The sequence below is a fragment of the Pocillopora damicornis genome, chromosome 12 (assembly GCF_964200805.1).
Source record: "Pocillopora damicornis chromosome 12, jaPocDami1.2, whole genome shotgun sequence".
Taxonomy (NCBI): Eukaryota; Metazoa; Cnidaria; class Anthozoa; order Scleractinia; family Pocilloporidae; genus Pocillopora; species Pocillopora damicornis.
Genome location: NC_142681.1, coordinates 7595487 through 7616410, shown reverse-complemented (window position 1 = coordinate 7616410; position 20924 = coordinate 7595487). Strand labels below are relative to the sequence as shown.

The 20924-nt window shown below is 37.7% G+C and overlaps 2 protein-coding genes across 2 annotated transcripts; both read right to left on the bottom strand.

Moving 5' to 3' along the window:
• Nucleotides 1–4434: 4434 nt before the first annotated feature.
• Nucleotides 4435–13067, bottom strand: LOC113685887 (CDK5 and ABL1 enzyme substrate 1). The gene is made up of 11 exons (XM_027203467.2): nt 12553–13067; nt 10645–10740; nt 9724–9799; nt 9459–9576; nt 9102–9214; nt 8703–8809; nt 8165–8201; nt 7811–7876; nt 7001–7037; nt 6737–6807; nt 4435–6199 (listed from the first exon to the last, which is right to left on the bottom strand). The coding sequence occupies exons 1-11, from the start codon at nt 13035–13037 to the stop codon at nt 6062–6064; spliced, it is 1344 nt and encodes a 447-aa protein (XP_027059268.2). The 5' UTR covers nt 13038–13067; the 3' UTR covers nt 4435–6061.
• Nucleotides 13068–14538: 1471 nt separating this feature from the next.
• LOC149036306 (adenosine receptor A3-like) lies at nt 14539–17725 on the bottom strand. Its single transcript, XM_089189191.1, has one exon. The coding sequence runs from the start codon at nt 17392–17394 to the stop codon at nt 16489–16491; it is 906 nt and encodes a 301-aa protein (XP_089045317.1). The 5' UTR covers nt 17395–17725; the 3' UTR covers nt 14539–16488.
• Between the last annotated feature and the right edge of the window lie 3199 nt (nt 17726–20924).

Here is a 20924-nt window from a genome sequence, read left to right as displayed (position 1 = left end):
GTTTCTCTTGCTTTCCGGCTAAAAAAAGGTCATTACATTAAAGCTAAGATAGGGCATGAGAAGGAAGACGATGTCTGATTATAGCCACTTAGTGCAACCGGAGCGTTTTATTCGTTTCTCGGTTCTGGTTTTGTTGTTAATTTAGTGTAAAATTAACGGACTGAGAGAGTTTGTTGTGACTTTGTTCGTCTCTAACCTTATTTGCCAAAAGTTTTCTTTCCTTTAACAAGCCTGATTTAAATTAGGTTCTCCTTTTGTAATTGTATCTCCATAATTGAGTAATATCGGTACATCGCTTTTTGAAAATACTCGTTCTCTGAACCAGACATTGTTTCCTTCCTCGAGCCACTTACAATGACAAGAGAACATGGCCTCCTTGAAAGATCTACCTCGCCTGCAAGTTCGTCCTCTCCACTGGCAATCACAGCATCACGGGATGATTACAATCAACATATTTACGATAAAAGTTAATGGTGGGCCCGCCCTTGTTCTCAAGTTATTTAGCATTAAAGTCATGAAAAAAACATTCAGTTTTTTAAGGTGGCACTATAAAGTAAACTTCATACTTTGGCTGTGTTGTACTGTGCTTTGATTGGCATGGGTAAAAATCATTGCTGATCATCATCTGAGCTATAAAGAGTTGTTTATCACTTTTTAAGTGTCAGTCTGCTTGGTTGAAACTAGCTAGGTGGCTAGTTTTGCTGCAGTTTCTCGGGTGATTTTGAATTTGAATGAGATATGTTAGTTGGATAAGGTGGGTCTGGTTTGTCAGCCACCGTTTTTAAATACCTCGCTTTTGAGGTGCTGCAGCCGTAGACTAAACTTGAGCTGTTGTGGTTGCTAACTTCGATCCGTCAGTAAGTTTAAGTCAAATTGTTTGGTCTGTCGAATAGAATAATTTTCAATTGGGTGTCGAGAAAATAACCAGACATAGCATTTCTTTTGCTTGACCGCGCTGTGATTGGTCCAGAAAACTCGCACCATTCTCTTAACCAATCAGATGAAAAACTGCCACCAATAGCGATTTGGTGGCTCGCGTTTTCCCGCGCTTTAGGCAGTTTGGCTGTTTTTACTTCGAGTTCTCATGTGCTTTTAAAGGTATTTTACGTCGTTGTGATTGGTTTGGTTTTGGTTTTACGGCTCCATTGAAAAGCGCTCTATTTCAATATTTAAATTATGTTGCTTGTTAGGTGCTTCAGTTGTAGATTTGATTGGAGCGCGTTAGTTGTGATGGTTCGATTTCGTCAAGCAAGTTGTTGGTACATTAGGTTTGTCTGATAGTTCTTATGTCGCGAGTACCCTCCTAGAGTGCAGTCGTTGTTTGCAGAGATCTTTCCAAACTATTCTGTCTTAAGATTTCTTTTGTCGTCTGCTACTAAAGTCTGGTAACGTGGGTTAAAGTTTGAAAAGAGTCCCAATTAATTGAAAAAGTCGCTTGTAAGGTGCCCTAGTTGTAGAGATCTTTTCAAATGAGATTTTTCTAAGTTGCTAATCAGCTCTCCGCAGTTATTCGTTGAAAATGAGTTCTGGACATGCGAGTGTGATTTGTGAGTCGATGATGTTCAATTAATTTTTCTTGTCGTTCGTTTCTGTTCATTGCGTCAGCCTGCCAAACCGCATACTTACTGAATGCCAGGAAAAATCAACGAAAGTTCCAAATCGCCGTATTTTTTGCTTTCTGGATAAAAGATATTAAATTTACAATGCCACATTAAATATCATTCAGTTTGCCCATGACTTGTAGTTCTATAAACATTATTCACTGCTAGCGGATTGTTACGGAAACATGTAAAAAAACAAAAAAAAATCAGAGCTTTCGTGTCGTTTCAATTACAACAAATTTGTATTTCGCTCTCCTACGCAGGTCTAACCTCAGGGAAAAGACGTAAAGCCGTAAGCCTTTTAAGATTTTCAGCTAACTTCATCGGCGAAAGGAGACAGTTTCCATAACAGTTACTACCAGTTAAATACTACTCCGAAAAACTTGGCTGTAGGTTTACCTAACTCAAAATTCTCCAGATTTCTGCCAGCGTGCAAGTTTTCTCGAGACAAAATATTTAGTAAATGTACGAAATTGAGTCAGCCACAATTTTTCGGAGAGTATTCATACTAACGTATCAAACCAATTTGAGTTTCTTATCTTTGCTTTTCAATCACTCCTGACCCAGTGACTCCATCCACACTGTTTTCTTGTATTTTATTGAAGACCTTCTTCTTCCTTCTTCGATATGAATTTATTTTCCTGAGAAGGAAATGTTAAATGATGTTTATATCAATAACGGTCAGCGGTTAAAACCAGCGTATAACAAAAACTAAATCAAAATTAATGAAGCTAATATCTAAATGCTGAAATTTTTGTGACGTATGCGCACTGGTCTTATTAAAGCAAAAACGTGGCTGCCTTGTCAAATTGTGATAGAATTGGGGTCAGAAATATTTCACGAGAAATACGCCATTATTCGTGTTTGTTGTGCTAGCTAATTCCGCAATAAAATCTAAACGTTAGTCGAAAGAACGCTTCAACCGAATCAGCACGTGGAGTTAACTTCCAAGAATTTTGGCAATTGAATTCGTCTTTTTGAGCAAAAAGAGCAACAGCCATTCAATACGCACTATTTTCAGAAAGCTATACTCACCTTACGTTGAATTATCGACCATAATTTCCCGAACGTCTTGCAAAAGGCACCAATTTGGCCAGCTTCAGAAGAACGGCTTACCGTGTCGAAAGACTGATTGACATGCAGGCAAGCTCGAGGTTTGTTATGAATATGGATCAGGCTTTTTGAACCAATCACTGACAAATACCTCACAGAGTTGTCGATTTTTTTCCTCAACCAATCAGGAACTGCGAAAGGTAAAAGCAATAAACATTAAAACTGAAAAAGAAAACAAGACACGTGTTACAACACAAGCAATGAAAAATATTTTTTTGTTTTACAACTAACAACAATAATTTTTCTATAATTTAATTCTGTTATTATAAATGTTCTCTGATCAGATCTCGTTAGCTTTTGAAGACTGGCCCGCTTAGATTAGCACAAGCTAACTGAGGGCCAGATTAGCTGCAACTTTTGTTTTAAAAATACAATAAAGTTATTGATGTTGTTGTTTAAAAAACAAAAAAGATTTGTGCCTTAAGAGGGAAAGAAAAACTCACTTAGGCTACCGAGGTCGACCAAAATAAGTGAGCGCGTCAATGAAGTTAAAACAGCAACAACAAAGACACGAAAAGCGAAGCGAAAAATATCAAAAAATGGGTGTAAAGAAGATAGAGGGAGAAAAAAGTTGATGAAATTGGTAAGAGGGATTGTTAAACAAAACGGAACGCGAATGCAAATGAATAATTGGAAAAGAGAATGTTCAATCCTTTACACTAACGTCAGTGTTCCCTATCTCCATGCTGCTCTCTCTAATTTTCCTCAGTGTGGTACTGACAAAGCGAATTACATTGTTTGACAATCAGGAGCTTCTTAAATTGGTGATCTTTTCCTTTATTCTCATGACCTTTACATTTGACTTAAGGTTGATAAAATAAGGAGATATTAGAAGCCAGTCACCCTCAGCGGATATAGGGGTTAAGGAAACGCTTTCAAAAGAGCTGGAAGGAACAGGACATTTGCAAGCGAAATTGTTTGGTAATGGATATACAAACTTGACATCAACAAGCCTGAGCGACAGGCGTCTTGTTTCTTTCTCTTTTCCACGTTTTATAAGCGAGCAGAGGAAAGTGAGTCGCGAGTCGCGCTATCATGTACACCTTCCCGCGCGCGTCTCTCACGAGACGCTCGCATCACGCTTGCCTCCTCGATTCTGAAAAACGCCTAAAAATGACGTCTATCCCATAGGATCTACTATTTCGGCCTTAAATAGCCAAGACCTATTGGTTTTTTCTCCCATTTGACGACATCACATTTCTTTGTGTGTACGTCCCCGGAATTTGTTCTACTTCTTTACATCGTATATATTCCACGAAGCCTAAATGCCCTTCACTTTAGTGGAACTCTTTATATACTGTCTAAGAGTTAGTATGTAAATTATAACAACCTGCGTATCTAAACTTTATTGAGAATTGATGACCGATCATTCATGGGTATGACCCGAGTATCAGGCTTTCCAACGGAAGGGGGACTGGGGCCGAGCAAGGTCCCTTAGAAAGGCTGGAAGGGGGACTAGGGGCCGAGAGAGGTCCCTTAGAAAGGCTTTCTTTCTTTTTCTCTCCCCAACCTCCACCTCCGTTGGAAAGCCTGATATTCAGGCTATCCTAGGAGTAAATAGGTTAACAAAAAAAGGATTATTTATGAGGAAGAAACAGAAGGCACACGAAGTCGCGCTGTGTAAAAGATGACGCCTTAAAGAAACCAACCCCTATGCTGATCGAACAGTCCCTCGTCTCTGTTAGGAACTATCAACAAATACTGTAAATGCAGAGAAATCTTTGATGCAAACAAATTTTAATGTATAAAATATGCCACTATTTACAAACTCTCAATATACAATTTCTTATAATCTCAATTTACAAAATCTTTCCCATAAACAGGGATCTCATAATTTATATTAAACATGACCTCACAGAACATGGAATTCACATTCATATTACAACGTGTAACTGTTTTTCCCATAAATCGAATATTTTTTATTACTCGCACAACCGAACTTCTCTGACAAAGAGGGATTGCCCCTAGTCGTGAGTGATAACCTATTTAGAGATATCATGCAATCCACTAATTTTTCAAGTGTAACCCACGATGACGGACATTATGGGCCGGTTATTTAAACAAACTTTAGCCCTTGTTTAACAACACCGCGTTCTAAACTATCTTGAATTTAGCTGAATCTTTAACCTGAACATTTATTTTTGTGAACAGAGTAAAGGGGGCCAAAAATTAACAGTAGAAGGACATGTATTTAATGGAAACAACCTTCTTGGGGAGGATACGTAAGGCCAACTGCTTGCATAAAACGGCGGTTTAGGTTAGACCTTGTGTAAATAACCGGCCCTGTAGGTTCTGGATTCCAGTTGTCATCATTAATTAACCCTTTAACCCCTAAAAGTGACTAGCATCTAATTTCTCCTTACAATATCACCCCTGAATCAAACGTTAATGTCATAAGAGTAAAGGAAATGATCAACAACTAGGGAAGCTCTGTATTGTTAAACAAAATAAATTCTCCTTGTCAGCACCTTGATAAATGTACAGAGACCAGTATGGAGAATATAAAAACTGATGTTAGGATGTAAAGGGTTAAAGAGAGTAATTGAGTAGTGTGTATGTCTACCTCACCATCCCCACTACATTACATTTACACCATCTCATTGATACTGAGTCAGAAGTTCATAAAAATCACATCATTATATTCAACACTGAATGACCACACCCAAAGACAGTGTAACATTCTACAAAAGACCTGGACCCAGTTGTTTGATGGCCGAATGGTGCTAACACGGGGTTAAACTCTTCTAAATTTCTCTGTTCAAAAGCTGTTTTGCGATAAGTCTTCCAAATTCTTTTTAGTGTATTCAATCATCAAATTGTAGACAAGTGGGATTAACCCAAATTTTTTAAAAGCTTCCAGATCTGAAATCAAATTTCACACTAACCCTGGGTAATCTTAACCCAACTTTGAACAACTGGGCCTGACAATGGGTGGTTTGTAATATTTCATGACCATGAATTTCCATGAACTGTATTCCCTTGTATTAGTATCCCACATTTTCATAACCCAAAAATTTAGCTTGTTTTCAAAATAATTCTTTCTTTAGCTATTTCGTTTTTTTTTCCTTCAGGAAATCACACTCAATTCACTTGAGCTTCCAGGCCTTGAAGGTAATGAGATTTGCACTACAGTAATGAAAAAACATAAAAAATATTATCATGGAAAAAATGACAGATGATTGGATAACTCTAAATTTTTCATGTCCTTTCATGACCTGTGAAAACCTTGTGTTTCTCAAGCAACAATACCTTCTAAAACCCAACATTTAACATTGTATTCCTGAACAATTTCATTGCTTGAATTAAGAACGGGTGGTGACATTATTCATGAACGGATTTTTATGAAGTTATTCTGTTTCCATTCGTTTGACATGCGGTAAGATCTCCCACTGTGGAATGTGTAAATCAAACTCCAGAGCAATAACAACTTGGAATTCAAATCTAATGAGCTCTTTTGCTGATATTCGAAGCCTATCCTCTATGGCCTACAAGATGAAAAAAAAAATTTTACTCTAACAATCACCTTGATGATGACTGACTATGTCTGATTTCTGCTCTAGTAATTACCACAGCTGATCAGAAGAAAGGCAAATCCCTCTAAGAGCAGATGAGAACTCAAAGTAAACACATCCAAACTGCCTAAAGGTTAGCATCTGATTGGTTGAGAGAATGGTGTGGGTTTTCTAGACCAATCAAAGAGTAAAGTAAACAACTGCAATGCACTCTCAAATTATTTTCAACAGTCCATTGAAAATTTTTCTAGTACATATATTCTGAAGTGCGATCCCCTAGATTATGTTATTCCTGAAAAGAGCTGTTGCTGTTCATCTGCTTCAATGGAGGAGTAGTAAATTGGCATGATTTGGACGACATGATGGATGTTTGCTGCAGAAGTTTCAAACTGATTGCATGAAATGATTTCATGGTTGAAATTCACCATAATGACAACTGGATACCAACATGATTATTTCCATTCAAATCCTAAAAAGATGCATTATAACAAAGTAGCTGTGGTATCATACCTCAATGACCTCTTTGATTTTCTCTCTTTTCATATCACCATTAAATTTTGCAGCTAGTAACAAGCAGGAACCTAAACATAAAAATTTGAAATTAGGATGGTTTCATAAACCCAACTACTGACAGACAAAAGAAAAATTATCTCCTCTTCACATTCCAAGTTAACCTTCTAGACACACTCAGTTCTAAAAATGTAAAAGCTATTTACATGTATAAAAAAGTCAGAGAATCAATTTATAGAAAAAGAGAAGAAAAAGATTGCCTACCTGCCAAAAGCTTTCTGTTTGCCTTAGTAATTTTTTCCTGTAAAAAAATATATTGTGTTCAAAAATGTGCATAAACTGTAAGTCAAAAATATTTAGCATGTGGTTATAGTAAAATGCACCAACACAGCAGGCTAATCCCAGAACATATGACCAGGACAGGTGTTGCCTACTCATCACACCTTCCCACCAAGGCAGGGGTTTATTGGATCAATTTCAACAACATAATAATCACTGCAAATTTCTATTCATGTGGTTAGCATAGAAATAAGTAACATGTTCTCAATATAAAGAAAGATATTTTTCGCCTTGTCACAAGTGTAGGACAAAGAAAAGATTTCAAGTCACCATGAGGAATCGAACCTCAGACCTTCAGATTCTGCGCTCTAATGCTCTCTCACTGAGCCACAGAGACTCTATGGTGAGCAAAGCCCATTATGAAGTTCATATATGACACACGTCCTGCATACTGCTGGCTACTTCAATGCTCTACCATGTATGTTGCTACTGTATGTTGCATGTTATTGTTATTTTACATGTTATTTTAACAGTTACACAACACAAAAGAAGTTTGGTATGATCCCTAAGTTTTTAGTTCAATATGTCCCTTAGTGTTTAGTTCTATTCCTGCAGTGCTGAGAAAGAGAATTTGTTCAACATTAAACAGCCTCTTAAGTCGGTGATCATTTCCTTTACTCTTGTGACCTTAATGTTTGATTCAGGGGTGATACTGTAAGGAGAAATTATATACTAGTCACTCTTAGGGGTTAAAGGGTTAAGCCAAAATTCCCTGAGCAAAAAATGAAATTTTACCTTCAAAATAAGTTTTTCAAAATAGACAAATGCATAACCCACTGTTGTTGGATCAAGCAGGCAATCCTGAGAAGCAAAGACATTAAGGTATTATCATCAATTATAATATTAACATAACCCTTCCAGCATCTACTTCACACGAACAGATTACTGAAGACAGTATAAGCAAAATTTAGATTGAACACCCCATAGCTTTCTGTGTCATGTCATACAAATATTAACTTAACATGGAACTAAAGCAATGAAGGGAAAAAATAACAACAATTAAACTGTGTCAGATTATCCCAAACAACACATGAAAAATTTTCACAGCACTTGACTTGTAAGGTAATTCTGAGTCTTGGGCAAACTTACTTGTGATAATGCTATTTTTATAATATCTCTCTTTAAGCTGAAAAAAATAAAAAGTATCATAGTTAGGAACTTTTAAGATTCTCAAACTACCTTCAGCTAAACAGCATCTGCAATCAACAATTGACTGCATTCTGCTATTGAAACATTCACGATGTGACCATAGTCCTCAGTAACTGTTTTACAAATGGATTCTATGTTGTGGTATGTCTTTTCTTTTACAGATCACAGGTGACATCAAAATGTGGTCACAACAAAAAAGTGGCACATGAGGTGCAGCCAAGTGTGTCACTGATGTTCTCACCACAACTTGACACCTTCTGTGATCTATCATTGAACAGACCCACAACAATGAGGAACCTTTGATTTTTGTAATCAAGAAGAAAATTTTGTTAGTGATGAGATTATCTTGGTGTCTGTCCTTCAATAGATCAAGGATAGGAACCAATTGAAATGTATGTTTAATTCAGCTTATTATATAACACATGATAGAAATCTCAAGCTTTTAATCTACTTGTTAAAAGGGAAACAATCTTGTTACCTTCTTAATTTTGTGAGGGTAATGTTGAGATTTGGAAACTTTTCTCTGAATTGTTCATTCAGGTCTTTTTTCAGCTCAGAAGGCTTTGCATATGCCACCATGGATACCTGAAAAGCATATTCATTTGATATTTATATCTTCCCTTCCCTTTTTTACAGGAAAATACTTTGCCATTTCAGTTTTATGATATTTGGTGAAACATTGGTGTGGTAAGGGGGGGGGGGGGGGGAGAGGAGATACATCCCCATGAAATTTTTATTTTTAGTGACACTTTGCCACAAATGAGGACAGTAATCTAGAGCATGAAAAAGCAGCGGTGGTAGATAGTGAGCTGTTGAAAGATGTTAAAGAATTACTGATTTAGAAATACTTCCTAATTTCCATAGAAATTATACTTACCAAGTATGAAGTCAAGTTGAGAACCTTTCTGTGCCGACCTGATTTCAGTTCAGGATTATCAAGAAGAAGAGGATCATACCAACTGGGTGGTGGCAATGTTCCCTCAACATTCTCTGAAGGATACAAAGAATCAGAAAATTTTCACAACATTTTCAAAACTGAACACCTACATCATTACTTTGATAAGCAAGTCCTGAATATTATCATTTCATGTAACACAGGTTTCGAAGAAAAAAAGCCCTTATAACCTCTTTTCTGGGAACAGCTGCCTATTACACTTCCCTTGATGTGATGAAATTCTAGCTATGGATCTTTAATAATAAAAGTCTCAGATAAGAAGAGTTAACATTCATTTACCTGAAACAAGTCCTCCATTATCCATTGGTAAAGGTACAGATGGAGATCCTTTGTTGGAAACAGCTTCATTCCAAGCCAAGGGATACGTTGATATCAGAAATGATCTGTATGATACTGGCTAAAAAAGAACAAATTTAAATGAAAAGATATTTAGTTCACATACTTCAGATTACAGTTACTATAATAAACTTCTCACCTCTACTGTCACTGCCAACCCAGTTAGTACTTGTTTCCATTTATCACTAAAACTAAATGACTTGTGTACCTTGTCAATTGTTCCAAGTTGAACCCCTTCAATACCAGCAGACTGGCTGGGTGTAGCTATGGATATCTTCTTGACACTACAAAAAAGGAATGGGAAATCATTTAATCCTTTCTATTAATACCACAACCTCAAGCCAATTCATTCATGGTAGAGAGATGATTGACCCTTTAACTCCCATGAGTGACCAAGACAGAATTTCTCCTTACAATATCAATACAATATCAAGCAGACAAATGATGAGAAAAAAATCAATTAGAGGATTATAAGTTGATCCAGTACCAAATTCTCCAAACTAACATCACAAGAACTGCATGGCAGACAGTAAGGAGAATCACCAATGAGATCTTGGGAGTTAAAGGGTTAAGCAAGATAATGATTCTCGCAGGTGAAGTGCAATTTTAGCAATTGCAGAAAGTTAAGCTTGGAAAAATTCAAATGGCTTATTCATTCTAGATTGCTTACTGAATTTTATAATTAGTATTAGGTAATAACATGATTTCAAGTGCAATCTGGTGTTAATAAGCAAGAGTAAATTTTTCAAAGACAACAAAATTACACAAGCCTGGAGGGCAAGTACAATTTGTAGTATTTGATAAATTTACAAGTGCTTGTTACATAAAATTGCAAGAGAAATCATGTAATTACTTTTTGATAAAGTACAAGAAAAAACATCACAGAAAGTCAAGACAGACAAAATTGTGAAAGCATGTGCACACTATTTGTAATTTGCACCCATGTTACACCTTTGCACTGGTTTTACAACTTTGCACTTTTGTTACATGAGAATGCACTTGTTTTCAGCCACTCAGAAGCTTATAATTTTTTCACGTACTTTATTATCTACAGAAATGGAAGAGTGTAAAATAAACCAAACAAAATGACTCATTGTAGATGCCAATCACTCTGATTCTTTGGTCTCACCTCATTCCTTCTTGGCCTGCTTCTTGGTTTTCCTTATGATATTTCAGGACAGAGTAGGTGGCCAGTGGAGCCTTTTGAGAAGAACACAAGACTATTCTGTAAACAAATGACATGCCAATTATTAGTCAGTGCTGAAATAAAATTTCAACTCAGAGTACCTTATTGAACGCAAGTTTTGTATCTTTTGTCTTTTCCTTGTTTGTATTGGCACCTAATGGGATGTGACCATAACAAATATGTATCAGTTATGTCCAGCGTGTTGCCTATAAATTCACAGATATGGATTGATGATTTTCTAACTGAATTCATCATGTGTCTCTTTGTTCAAATAATGGAATAAAAAGTAACTGAATTTCAAAATTCAGCATTCTTGCTTGGGTAATTTACAGTCATGGTTTACCACGTGACCACAGCATCATAGCATTTCCTAAGAGTGAGATTCTTTTCATACATTTCATTGGAGAAACTTTCAACAGAAACAATGAAATCAAATGAAAAAAGGTAGAGATTATGCAGTAAAATCTTTGAGACCACCATAAAGGTTGCAATAGATCCCAGATGGTTGTAGCTTGCACAGTCAAGTTTCTGAACTATGTTACTGCAACTTTTTAAGACAAATCTCTTTCCATAGGACTGCAAAAATTTGTGGGAAATTGGAAGTCAACCTTTTGTCCCTTACAGTACTGGTTCAACAATATTGGTCAAAGCAAAAAGTTGTACATGAGTTATCCAAGATGACCAAAGAAACTGTGCAATGAACAATGAAAAAGATTAAGAAAATTATTGCAGAGCTTTTTATCAAAATGGACCACAGCTTAGTTTCAAAATAATTACAATAATACAAGATGACGGCAAGCAATGTGACATGTTTCAAATTTCTGAGACTAGAGACACTGATGGATTGTGTGGTTTTTCCATTAGATTATAGTTTGTACAACTTACAATTCCTTAATCTTCTCTAACCCTAATTTCAATTCCCCAATTACTTCGGGATGGATATAACACTCAGGAAAACATTTCAGGACAGAGCATTATTCAGTCCAATATAGAGCAAGTTAAAAGGAATTATTTGTTTCATAACCCTCCTTTTATTATCAAAATGTTATTTTTATTCAGTATATTTTGTATGCAGCTTTAAAAGGGATTTCAAACCAACAACGAGAAACAAAAGCAGATTGTAAATCTATTTCTTGACTTGTTGCATTACTACTTTTCCTAGCTTTGATTTGAACTCTATGTTGACATCCACCTTCTTATATTGCTTTGCTTTTTTATTTTTGTTGCCAAAATGTGTAACTAAGATTGGACAAATATCAAATCAATACAACATTCCTTAAGCATCCAAGACTGCAAAATTTCCCATAAGCTATGCCAAGTCTAGGAATGCCTTTTGATTACCATTTTAATTCAGACATGGAGTATATTCAGTTGACAGTATTCTCATGCTACTAGAGTTTTATCTGAAAATCCTGCATCACATAAGAAATATCAACAATATTGCCTGCAATCTGCCAGCCCCATACCACATGACGCAGTTTAACCAGAGTGGATGAGAACAAAAATTCCTTGGTTCCAAATAAATATATTTAACTATATTTGATTAAGTTGCAGAGTACTGTGTAGCTTAGCGGATTTTTTTCATATAGATCTACAGACATTTCAATAAATCAAAACAAGGCAGATTCTTTGGACAACGTTGTAAAGATTCAGTGTGGAACTCAGCTTCATCTTAATTGACAAAAGTAAAATTATGCAATAATAATTTGATAGAAGACTCTTTGATTAAATAATTTATGATCAAGAACACTTCATTAAATCTTAATTTTTTTGTGACACTACAGCTTGTTATAAGGGGACGACATGATTTGAAAAATCGCTTGATATTTGTAAAAGTGAATTTGCTCTCACCTCTTGTCATTTGCTCGTCTCTTGTGGTGGAAAGAAGATCCCGCCAAACACGAAATCCGATTCTTCGTACGTTGGAAACTAACACTCGTAATCGAAGGGTCGTAGGACGATTCAGACATTGAAACACTCCTTCGTATCATTACGGAGCTCTCCTGACATTTTCTCTCATGAATAGCCTCCGTAACACTACGTTGTCTGTGTATTGATCGTTTGGAGCTGTCCTCAAAAGATTCTCCACTGGAGGTCGAGGGTTCAGATACAGAGTGCAGCAGTTTATTCCGTGTCCTTCTTGTCGCTTCTAGCGAGAGGCCAGTGTCTCTACGATCGTGTTCATTGCTTTCTTTGGGACTAGCCTTTCCTTTTTTCCGTTCAGCTGCTTCCTTTGTAATATTTCCATCCAGTGAAATATTCGAAAGGAAAGCACATGCCGTAGCAACACGCTTTGACCTTCCCTTACTAGGACGGCTAGCCGTCACAGCCGCCATATTGGCGGTTGTTGACAAATTGAGCCTCACCAGCCAGTGCCTGGGCTTCCGTAAATTGTACTCAACCTACCCCTGAAGACATAGCTGTATCCACAGGTCACCCAGGCGCGGCAGCCCAGACAGCTCTGCACATCGTGGAAATTTTCAAGAAAAATATTATTTATTCGAAGAGACAGAATTTTACCATTTCAATCAGCAATTGATGGAATGGAAAATTGGGGGAATGGAAAATTGATGGAATGGAAAATTGATGGAATAGAGAATTGGTGGAATGGAAAATTGGTGGAATTGAAAAGTGGTGGAATAGAAAATTGGTGGAATGGGAAATTAGTGGAATTGAAAAGTGGTGGAATGGAAAATTGGTGGAATGGAGAATTGGTAGAATGGAGAATTAGTAGAATGGAGAAATAGTCGCATGGAAAATTGGTGGAATGGAGAATTGGTAGAATGGAGAAATAGTCGCATGGAAAATTGGTGGAATGGAGAAATGGAGAAATGGAGAAATGGAGAAATGGAGAAATGGAGAAATGGTGGAATGGAGAAATGGAGAAATGGAGAAATGGAGAAATGGAGAAATGGTGGAATGGAGAAATGGAGAAATGGAGAAATGGAGAAATGGAGAAATGGAGAAATGGTGGAATGGAGAAATAGAGAAATGGAGAAATGGAGAAATAGAGAAATGGAGAAATGGAGAAATGGTGGAATGGAGAAATAGAGAAATGGAGAAATGGAGAAATGGAGGAATGGAGAAATGGAGAAATGGAGAAATGGTGGAATGGAGAAATGGTGGAATGGAGAAATAGAGAAATGGAGAAATGGAGAAATGGAGAAATGGTGGAATGGAGAAATAGAGAAATGGAGAAATGGAGAAATGGAGAAATGGAGAAATAATGGAATTGAGGAATGGAATAATGGTGGAATAGAGAAATCGAGGAATGGTGGAATAGTAGAATGGTGGAATAGTAGAATGGTGGAATGGCGGAATGACAGTATGGAAGAATGATGGAATGATAGAATAGTGGAATGGTAGAATGGTAGAATTGTACAATGATAGAATGGTGGAATAGTAGAATAAAGGAATGGTAGAATGGTAGAATGGTGGAATAGAGGAATGAAGGAATGGAGGAATGATGGAATGGAGGAATGATGGAATGGAGGAATGATGGAATGGAGGAATGATGGAATGGAGGAATGACGGAATGGAGGAATGATGGAATGACGAAATGACGGAATGACGGAATGACGGAATGATGGAATGGTGGAATGGCGGAATGGCGGAATGGTGGAATGGCGGAATGGTGGAATGGCGGAATGGCGGAATGGTGGAATGGTGGAATGGCGGAATGGCGGAATGGCGGAATGGCGGAATGGCGGAATGGCGGAATGGCGGAATGGCGGAATGGCGGAATGGTGGAATGGTGGAATGGTGGAATGGCGGAATGGCGGAATGGCGGATTGCCATGTTGTATGAAACAAAAGTCTCCCAAAAGTGGAAGCACAGTTTAATCATAGAACAGAAGCATAGTTTAATCATTATTGAGGATAGACCGATAGTGGAACACCGAGGTTCTTGAACTAGCCCCCTACTAGTTACCATTACTATTATTATTTTTATTTATCATTGTTCATATTATTATTTGTCACCAATAAATTATTGGTTGAGTGTCAATTATTCAACATTCTGGCATCTTTCTCTTGAGAATCGTAATAATTCGATTTAACACGCCCGGGGCGCCTATTTACTTTTGAATTTTGGTACCTCAAGGAAGGGTGCTTATTTGAAACCGGGCGCCTAGTAGGGACAGGATGCTTATTTCTTTTAAAGAAAAAGAAGAATGTGAAACAAAGCATCGATGTATATTTGACTGAGGATCAAAAAGACTGGAAAACAGACTTGTCCTTGGATCCTTCCTTGCTAGAACGACTAGCTAAGCAATTGTCGCAAAATTTTAAGACAGGATCTTTCGATTCAAGGAAATGTGCACTCACGGCGACATAAAAGTTTAGAGACTTTCTCCGTGAGGCTTAAAGTGAGCAATCAAATGAAGATGGACCATAGTTTATCTCAATGTACATGTACTCTAACTGAAGCAAAATAGGGGCGTTTATTTGAATAGGGGCGCTTACTCAGGAGGGACGCTTATTGGAATGAGGGTACTTACTCTGTAGGGGCACTTACCAGAATAGGGGCCCTTATTAAAAAAAATTCGAAGGAAGGAGTGCTTAGTAGAAAGGGGACGATTATTGGAACGAGGGCGCTAAATCGAATCAGTACGATACTTATAAATATGTGGGGTGCGGTAGGTTTTCTGTTTTTAGACAAATCCTCTGCAACAGTACCCTCAAGCATCATCATGTAACATCTAGTTCCTTTCAATGCTATAAAAAAAACTGTGCTATATCAGTAGCCAAATACAGTCTTAAGGTGCCAATCTTTTTTTCATTCAAGTCCAAATGGTGCAAATCGGAAGGGGTCATCAATTAAAGTCAGAGAAATGTTTCCTTCTCGAGTTCAAACTGAAAAAACACCGACAGCATTAATGAAAAAAAAAGTAAACAAAACAACTTCTTTTACGATGCTATTCCAGTTTTTCCTTGCCTTTCTCACTGCAGCCCTTAATAATCTTTGATCCATAAAAAGCTGTGAGACGAGATCAGTTGAGCGATACGGAACTTTGATAAAGCTACGAAAAAAAAAAAGAGACGATGGGTAAGATTTCATGGCTGTTTACCAATTTCAGGAGCCATTACTTGAGCTCCAGCCAGTCTACAATTTCGAACAGACAATTTTTTTTACCGATAGAATTTTCCTTTTAGATATGCAAGAGATTTTGGTTGCTGCCTTAAATTTCAGTTCGTCGAGATAACTGAATTTCTACATTTAGGGTCGTTGTTTATCGGGGGAGGGGTGGGGGAGCTCGGTGGATTTTGGCTGTAATATACTTATGATCCGCCTGTGAGGCAGCTAACTGACAGTTAATTGGCAGTCAATTTTCCATAGTCCTCCACTTATACTCTGTTGGCGACGACTGATCCCCCTTCCACTCCCCCTTAAGACCATGTGATCCCCCCCCAACATCCCCCGTTACCCCGTTCCCCAGTCCCCCCTCTCGGGCGATAATAGCTGGTCCTTAAAATAGAAATTATCTTTGCGGAAAACTGATTGCTCCGTGCTTTCAGCTGTTTATACATGAAAGAGAAAATATTTAGCTATTTAAGATATGACAAAGTTCGAGAACTAGTGATTATCTACTTTTTTTTCCGACAGGGTTATTGGAAAAAATGGTGTAACCGTCATCTTAAGTGTCTTAAATTAATGATAGCAACACGTACTGTTACGTTGACAGAGTTTGTTCAAATAATATTTTCTCCACTAGACAATTCAATAGCCTTGTAAAAAACGTTTCCTTGTCTTGGGGCACCTTGTAATTTACAACAATATTCTGATATTTCAACAACACCACAGCTGTCTAATTATTCCCTTTCCTTTTTTCCTCACTTCTACGATCTTCCAACAGTACAGGACCGGGTTTAGAGAAGAATTCATGAATATCAAAGTCTCTGTAGCCAACTTTGGCACCGCACTGTCAAGCATTTTTGTTCCAGCTAATACTCCATAAGGAACATAACACACAAGTAAAGCAAACTGCACCCACAAAATACTGGACACCGTTTTTTTGTACCTTGCTATGTTCAGCCGATTCCCTAATTCGCTTAGAAATCCTTGGGGGAAGTTGTTTTGTATTTGGGTTTGATGCTGTCGTAACCTAAGGTATATCTTGATGAAAGAGGAAACTGAAGTAATCAGAGACAGCACAATGAAAGTAGCGGATAACTTTTGTCCAACGTCTCGTCTCCAAACCCAAAGCGCCGCAAATAGAGTACCAGTAAACCAAAAAGAAATGACAACATAGCGAATTCGACTGAAGGTTACGACATGTTTGTATCGCATACCCAGCATCAAGGCAAGAAGTCTGTCCACATTGATTGCAGTTGACGTCAAAACAGATACCCCACATAAAATGTATGTTAAACCTCCGCCAACTTTAAAAATATAATACAGACAATTCGTGTTCATCTCTCTTACATGGAGCATAAAGTAGGCGCAGAATAGTGGTTGTACAATAAAACCGACGCAAAGATCAGTCACCGCTAAGCACTGAAAGAGTAGTTTTGTCGGCGGATGAATAGAAGTCACTTGCCGGAGAGCGAAGAGGATAAGAACATTGCCAAGAAATGCCGTGAAAGCAAGAAAAATGTTCAGACCTGAGAAAAATTCTACTACACCTGTTGGAGTGTTGCTGATAGCTTGACTTAGCTTCACCACTTGGTCTATATTTCCAGAACTGCCGGCCATTATGGTTTGGTTAAATCATCTGCCATCATATGATGCTTGCCGTGATGTTGCTCGGCGTTCTTTAGTAACGTATGGACGATTTTTTTACGTCAGCAGAATAATTCAGTCAATCGTGTTTAATGATTTGAGGGTATTTGGTATCCATAGCTGGTGTGATCGCCGCTTTTTAAGTACTTTTGTTTTGTCAGCGTGTAAGCGCGTTGTCATACGTGATCGAATAGGCAATCACTCTCTTGGAAATGGAGTTACTTCCTCATCTGTAATAATCAAGATATAAAGTTTCTTTTCATTAAAACCCTGACAGACCTCGGAAGACCAGTATCAAATGTCACGTAGCGCCCCAAGGTAGTCATTAGTTAAGCTAACAGAACAGGCGAACGTCACATTTGTATGTTTGCTTGCATTTAAATCGTGTACTCCTCGTGACAGGTCACACAGGACGAAATTGCAAGAATCCGTAAACGGAAACGTGGCAGAAACATGTTAAACCGTTCTGGAAACACGACGGATAACCTGTGTTTCCGTTACCGGTTTCGTGACGTTTATGTCTGCTGTAATAACTTAATCTTCGGCTTTAATTGATCTTAGCTAATAAGAGTTTGATTTCATCGAATAGATGTGGGGTGCCCTTAATAAGACAAGATTTATTGAAAATGGTTCTTACACCGGTCTAGCTCGACAAATGATATCCTCAAATCCCATCCGAAAAAAAAATTCAAAATTCTAGTGGTACTTTGGACTTAAAAATCTGTCCAGAATTCCAAACCCTAAAAGTTGCATTTAACAGTCGAGTGATGAAGTCCATAGATGCAGTGTTTCAAGCCGGTTTTAACGGAAAATTTAACATTGGTTCATTAATTATTAAACTTTGGTCCCACCTCCTGGAAAAGATTTCTATGTACTGAAATTGATGAGGTCTCAATTCGTAACTATACTGAGTTTAAAGATCAACTTAAATTTCTGAAAGCAGTGAATGCATAGAAAAATTTTCACCTTCTTTAAAAGCCCATTTCCAACCTTGATGCAACGCGGTCGTTTGTCTTTGTTTTGAACCACCGCTTTTGTTTAAATAGCGCCTCTGATTGGTCAGTTATTTTTACCTTGTCAAGTCTCAAAATACCTTCTGCGTTTTCTCCAATGAATTTGAAGAGCTTGTCAAAATAATTCTGATTAAAGCAGTTCAATACGTTTTAATCCAGAATGGAATCAGATGAATCCATTGATTTAGTAGTTTCCGAGGCAGTGAACGCTTATGGAGCGGTTGTTGCTAAAGAGGAACATGAAAATCCTCACAAGAATTTCGAAGAAGGTGAAAATGTTGATCCACCACGTTTTCATTCATTCATCAATTTTTTTAATTGAAGTTTGCCATCCTTGGCAAATAGGACCAAGGGTCAGTTGAAGTTTCATGCCCGTGCCGGGGGAGGAGCTTGTGTTCGAAAGAGTGGTCGAGGTTGTTGTCCATGCAAAGCAGCAAATAAGAATTGTAACGTAAACTGTCAGTGTCGCTGACGTTCCTGCTATGAAGTGACTAAACTTAGAATAATTAAACGTCCGGAAGTCCGATATTTTTCCATATTTCTCACGAAAATGTTCTACCTTTACTTACAATCCTCAAGCGCTTCCAGGCAGCCTAAAATTTCGAACTTGATATTTTTCGCTAACACTGTACACAGAGTACGAAGAGATCCAAGCGTGACACTAAGAAAACTTTCACCGAACACTACCGGACACGGTCTTCGAATAACTAAACGTCCGGCAGTCTGATATTTTTCCATATTTCTCTTTGAAAAATACCAATTTCTATTGGAAATATTTTATCTCCATTAAGAATCCTCAAGCGCTTCTAGAAAGTGAAAAAATTTGAACGTTGTCCTTTTCGCCGACTCTGTTCACAGAGTACGAAGAGACCCAAGCGTGACACTTAAAAAAATTTTCTTCGGATTCATTCAAAATACTGTCGGGAAACTGTAAAATGACGAACGATGAATGTATTTACCGTAAAACAGTTGACTATGTGTCCAGGATGGCTCTTGAGAAAGACGATTTTAGAAGGTTTTCAGTGATCTGGGAATTTCGTGGTACAGGAAATTGGGTCGTGGCGCGCGTTGCATCAAGGTTGGGAATGGGCCTATCTTCCTCTTGGGCCACTTTTCACTATTTTCATACTGCAATGTGTGAAATTACTGCTTAAACTATTGCTTTCAGTTTCTCCTGAATTTTCCTTTTACAACCACCTGTCTCCCTCGTACTAAATTATTCAAACGATAAACTTCCTTTTGTAAACAGTCTGCAATCATGATTTTTACGCTCTTCATCAACCCCTCTTGTGGCTGCTGTTTCTAATTTGTCTTGTATTTGTTGTTCTCCTCTGTGGGTATTTTCTATTTAAATTCTCGCTGACCGATCGACAGAGTTGTATTTATTCTTGAGAGTAAAATGCTCATATACCATGCGTTACAAAATCCTGCTAATCAGAATATAGCAAAGAGGGGGTAAGTTTCTAAAGAAACTGTGGTGCTGCATCATTGGGATATTACAAAATAATCACTGCTTAAATACTGCTAATTAGAATGAAGGAAAGAGGGTAAGTTTCTCAAGAGACTGTGGTGTTGCATCAGTAAGGGAAGTTACAAGATAATTTGGTTTCATGAACTGAGTTCATAGTGCAACTTGGTTACCTCGTTTTTAAGAATGGAATGGAGGAAACCTTTGAATTTTCGCCAGTGTTGTACCCAACCTTCCAATCGTACGCTGCACTTTTGCTCCGCCGAAATTTAGGAAAAGGTGCTACTTCTCGTTTCGTTCATACGTTTTCCTTTGATATTTGCAGTTAAATTGCATTCTTTGTATTCTATGCCGTGTTTTTTTGTTCATAAACGTTCAGAAGTTTTAAAAGTGTTGCCATGACGGTTCAGTGACCAATTAGTCAGTTGAAAGCCATTGAAAATGAAGTCGTCACGCAACACTTTCATTTTCTTTCCGCTCTACACTCTGGGTTTATTAAGCGCTCACTCTGTTTACGAGCGTAATAGGCCACGCGTGACGTTGGGAACACATGAGGAAAATTTGTAAATCACAAGCTGCTGGCGAGTGATTTTTATATAATAAGCTCAGTTATACACGCATTCTGATTGGTTCTCACTTATGATCTATTAGAGGACAGACGTGTAGATGACGTCATCATTAAAACTCTTTTTTAATTCTTTATTATATAGAACAAATAGATTCCAAGTTGCCGTGGGTCTGTTCAATAATAGATCACAGAGGACGTCAAAATGTGGTGAGTACATCAGTGACACTCGGCTGCGCCTCGTGTGCCACTTTTTTGTTCTTACCACATTTTGACGTCATCTGTGATGTATTACTGAACAGACACACGGCAACTTGGAATCTATTTGTTAAACAGCCTTTTTGATAGAAGGTGCGGTCTAACGCTTTTACGAAATAAACCTCAATTCTCTGTGGATTTACCAGTGCAATGAAGGATAGGTTTTTGACCAATCAGGGCGCTTTTAGAATCAAACAAA

Coding starts and splice junctions, on each gene's coding strand:
- LOC149036306 (XM_089189191.1), bottom strand. CDS start 17,394: ATGGCCGGCAGTTCTGGAAATATAGACCAAGTGGTGAAGCTAAGTCAA.
- LOC113685887 (XM_027203467.2), bottom strand. CDS start 13,037: ATGGCGGCTGTGACGGCTAGCCGTCCTAGTAAGGGAAGGTCAAAGCGT. Junction 9,577..9,723: donor AACTTGGAACAATTGACAAG/GTACACAAGTCA, acceptor GTTCTTTTTTAG/CCAGTATCATACAGATCATT. Junction 9,215..9,458: donor TAATGGAGGACTTGTTTCAG/GTAAATGAATGT, acceptor TGTATCCTTCAG/AGAATGTTGAGGGAACATTG.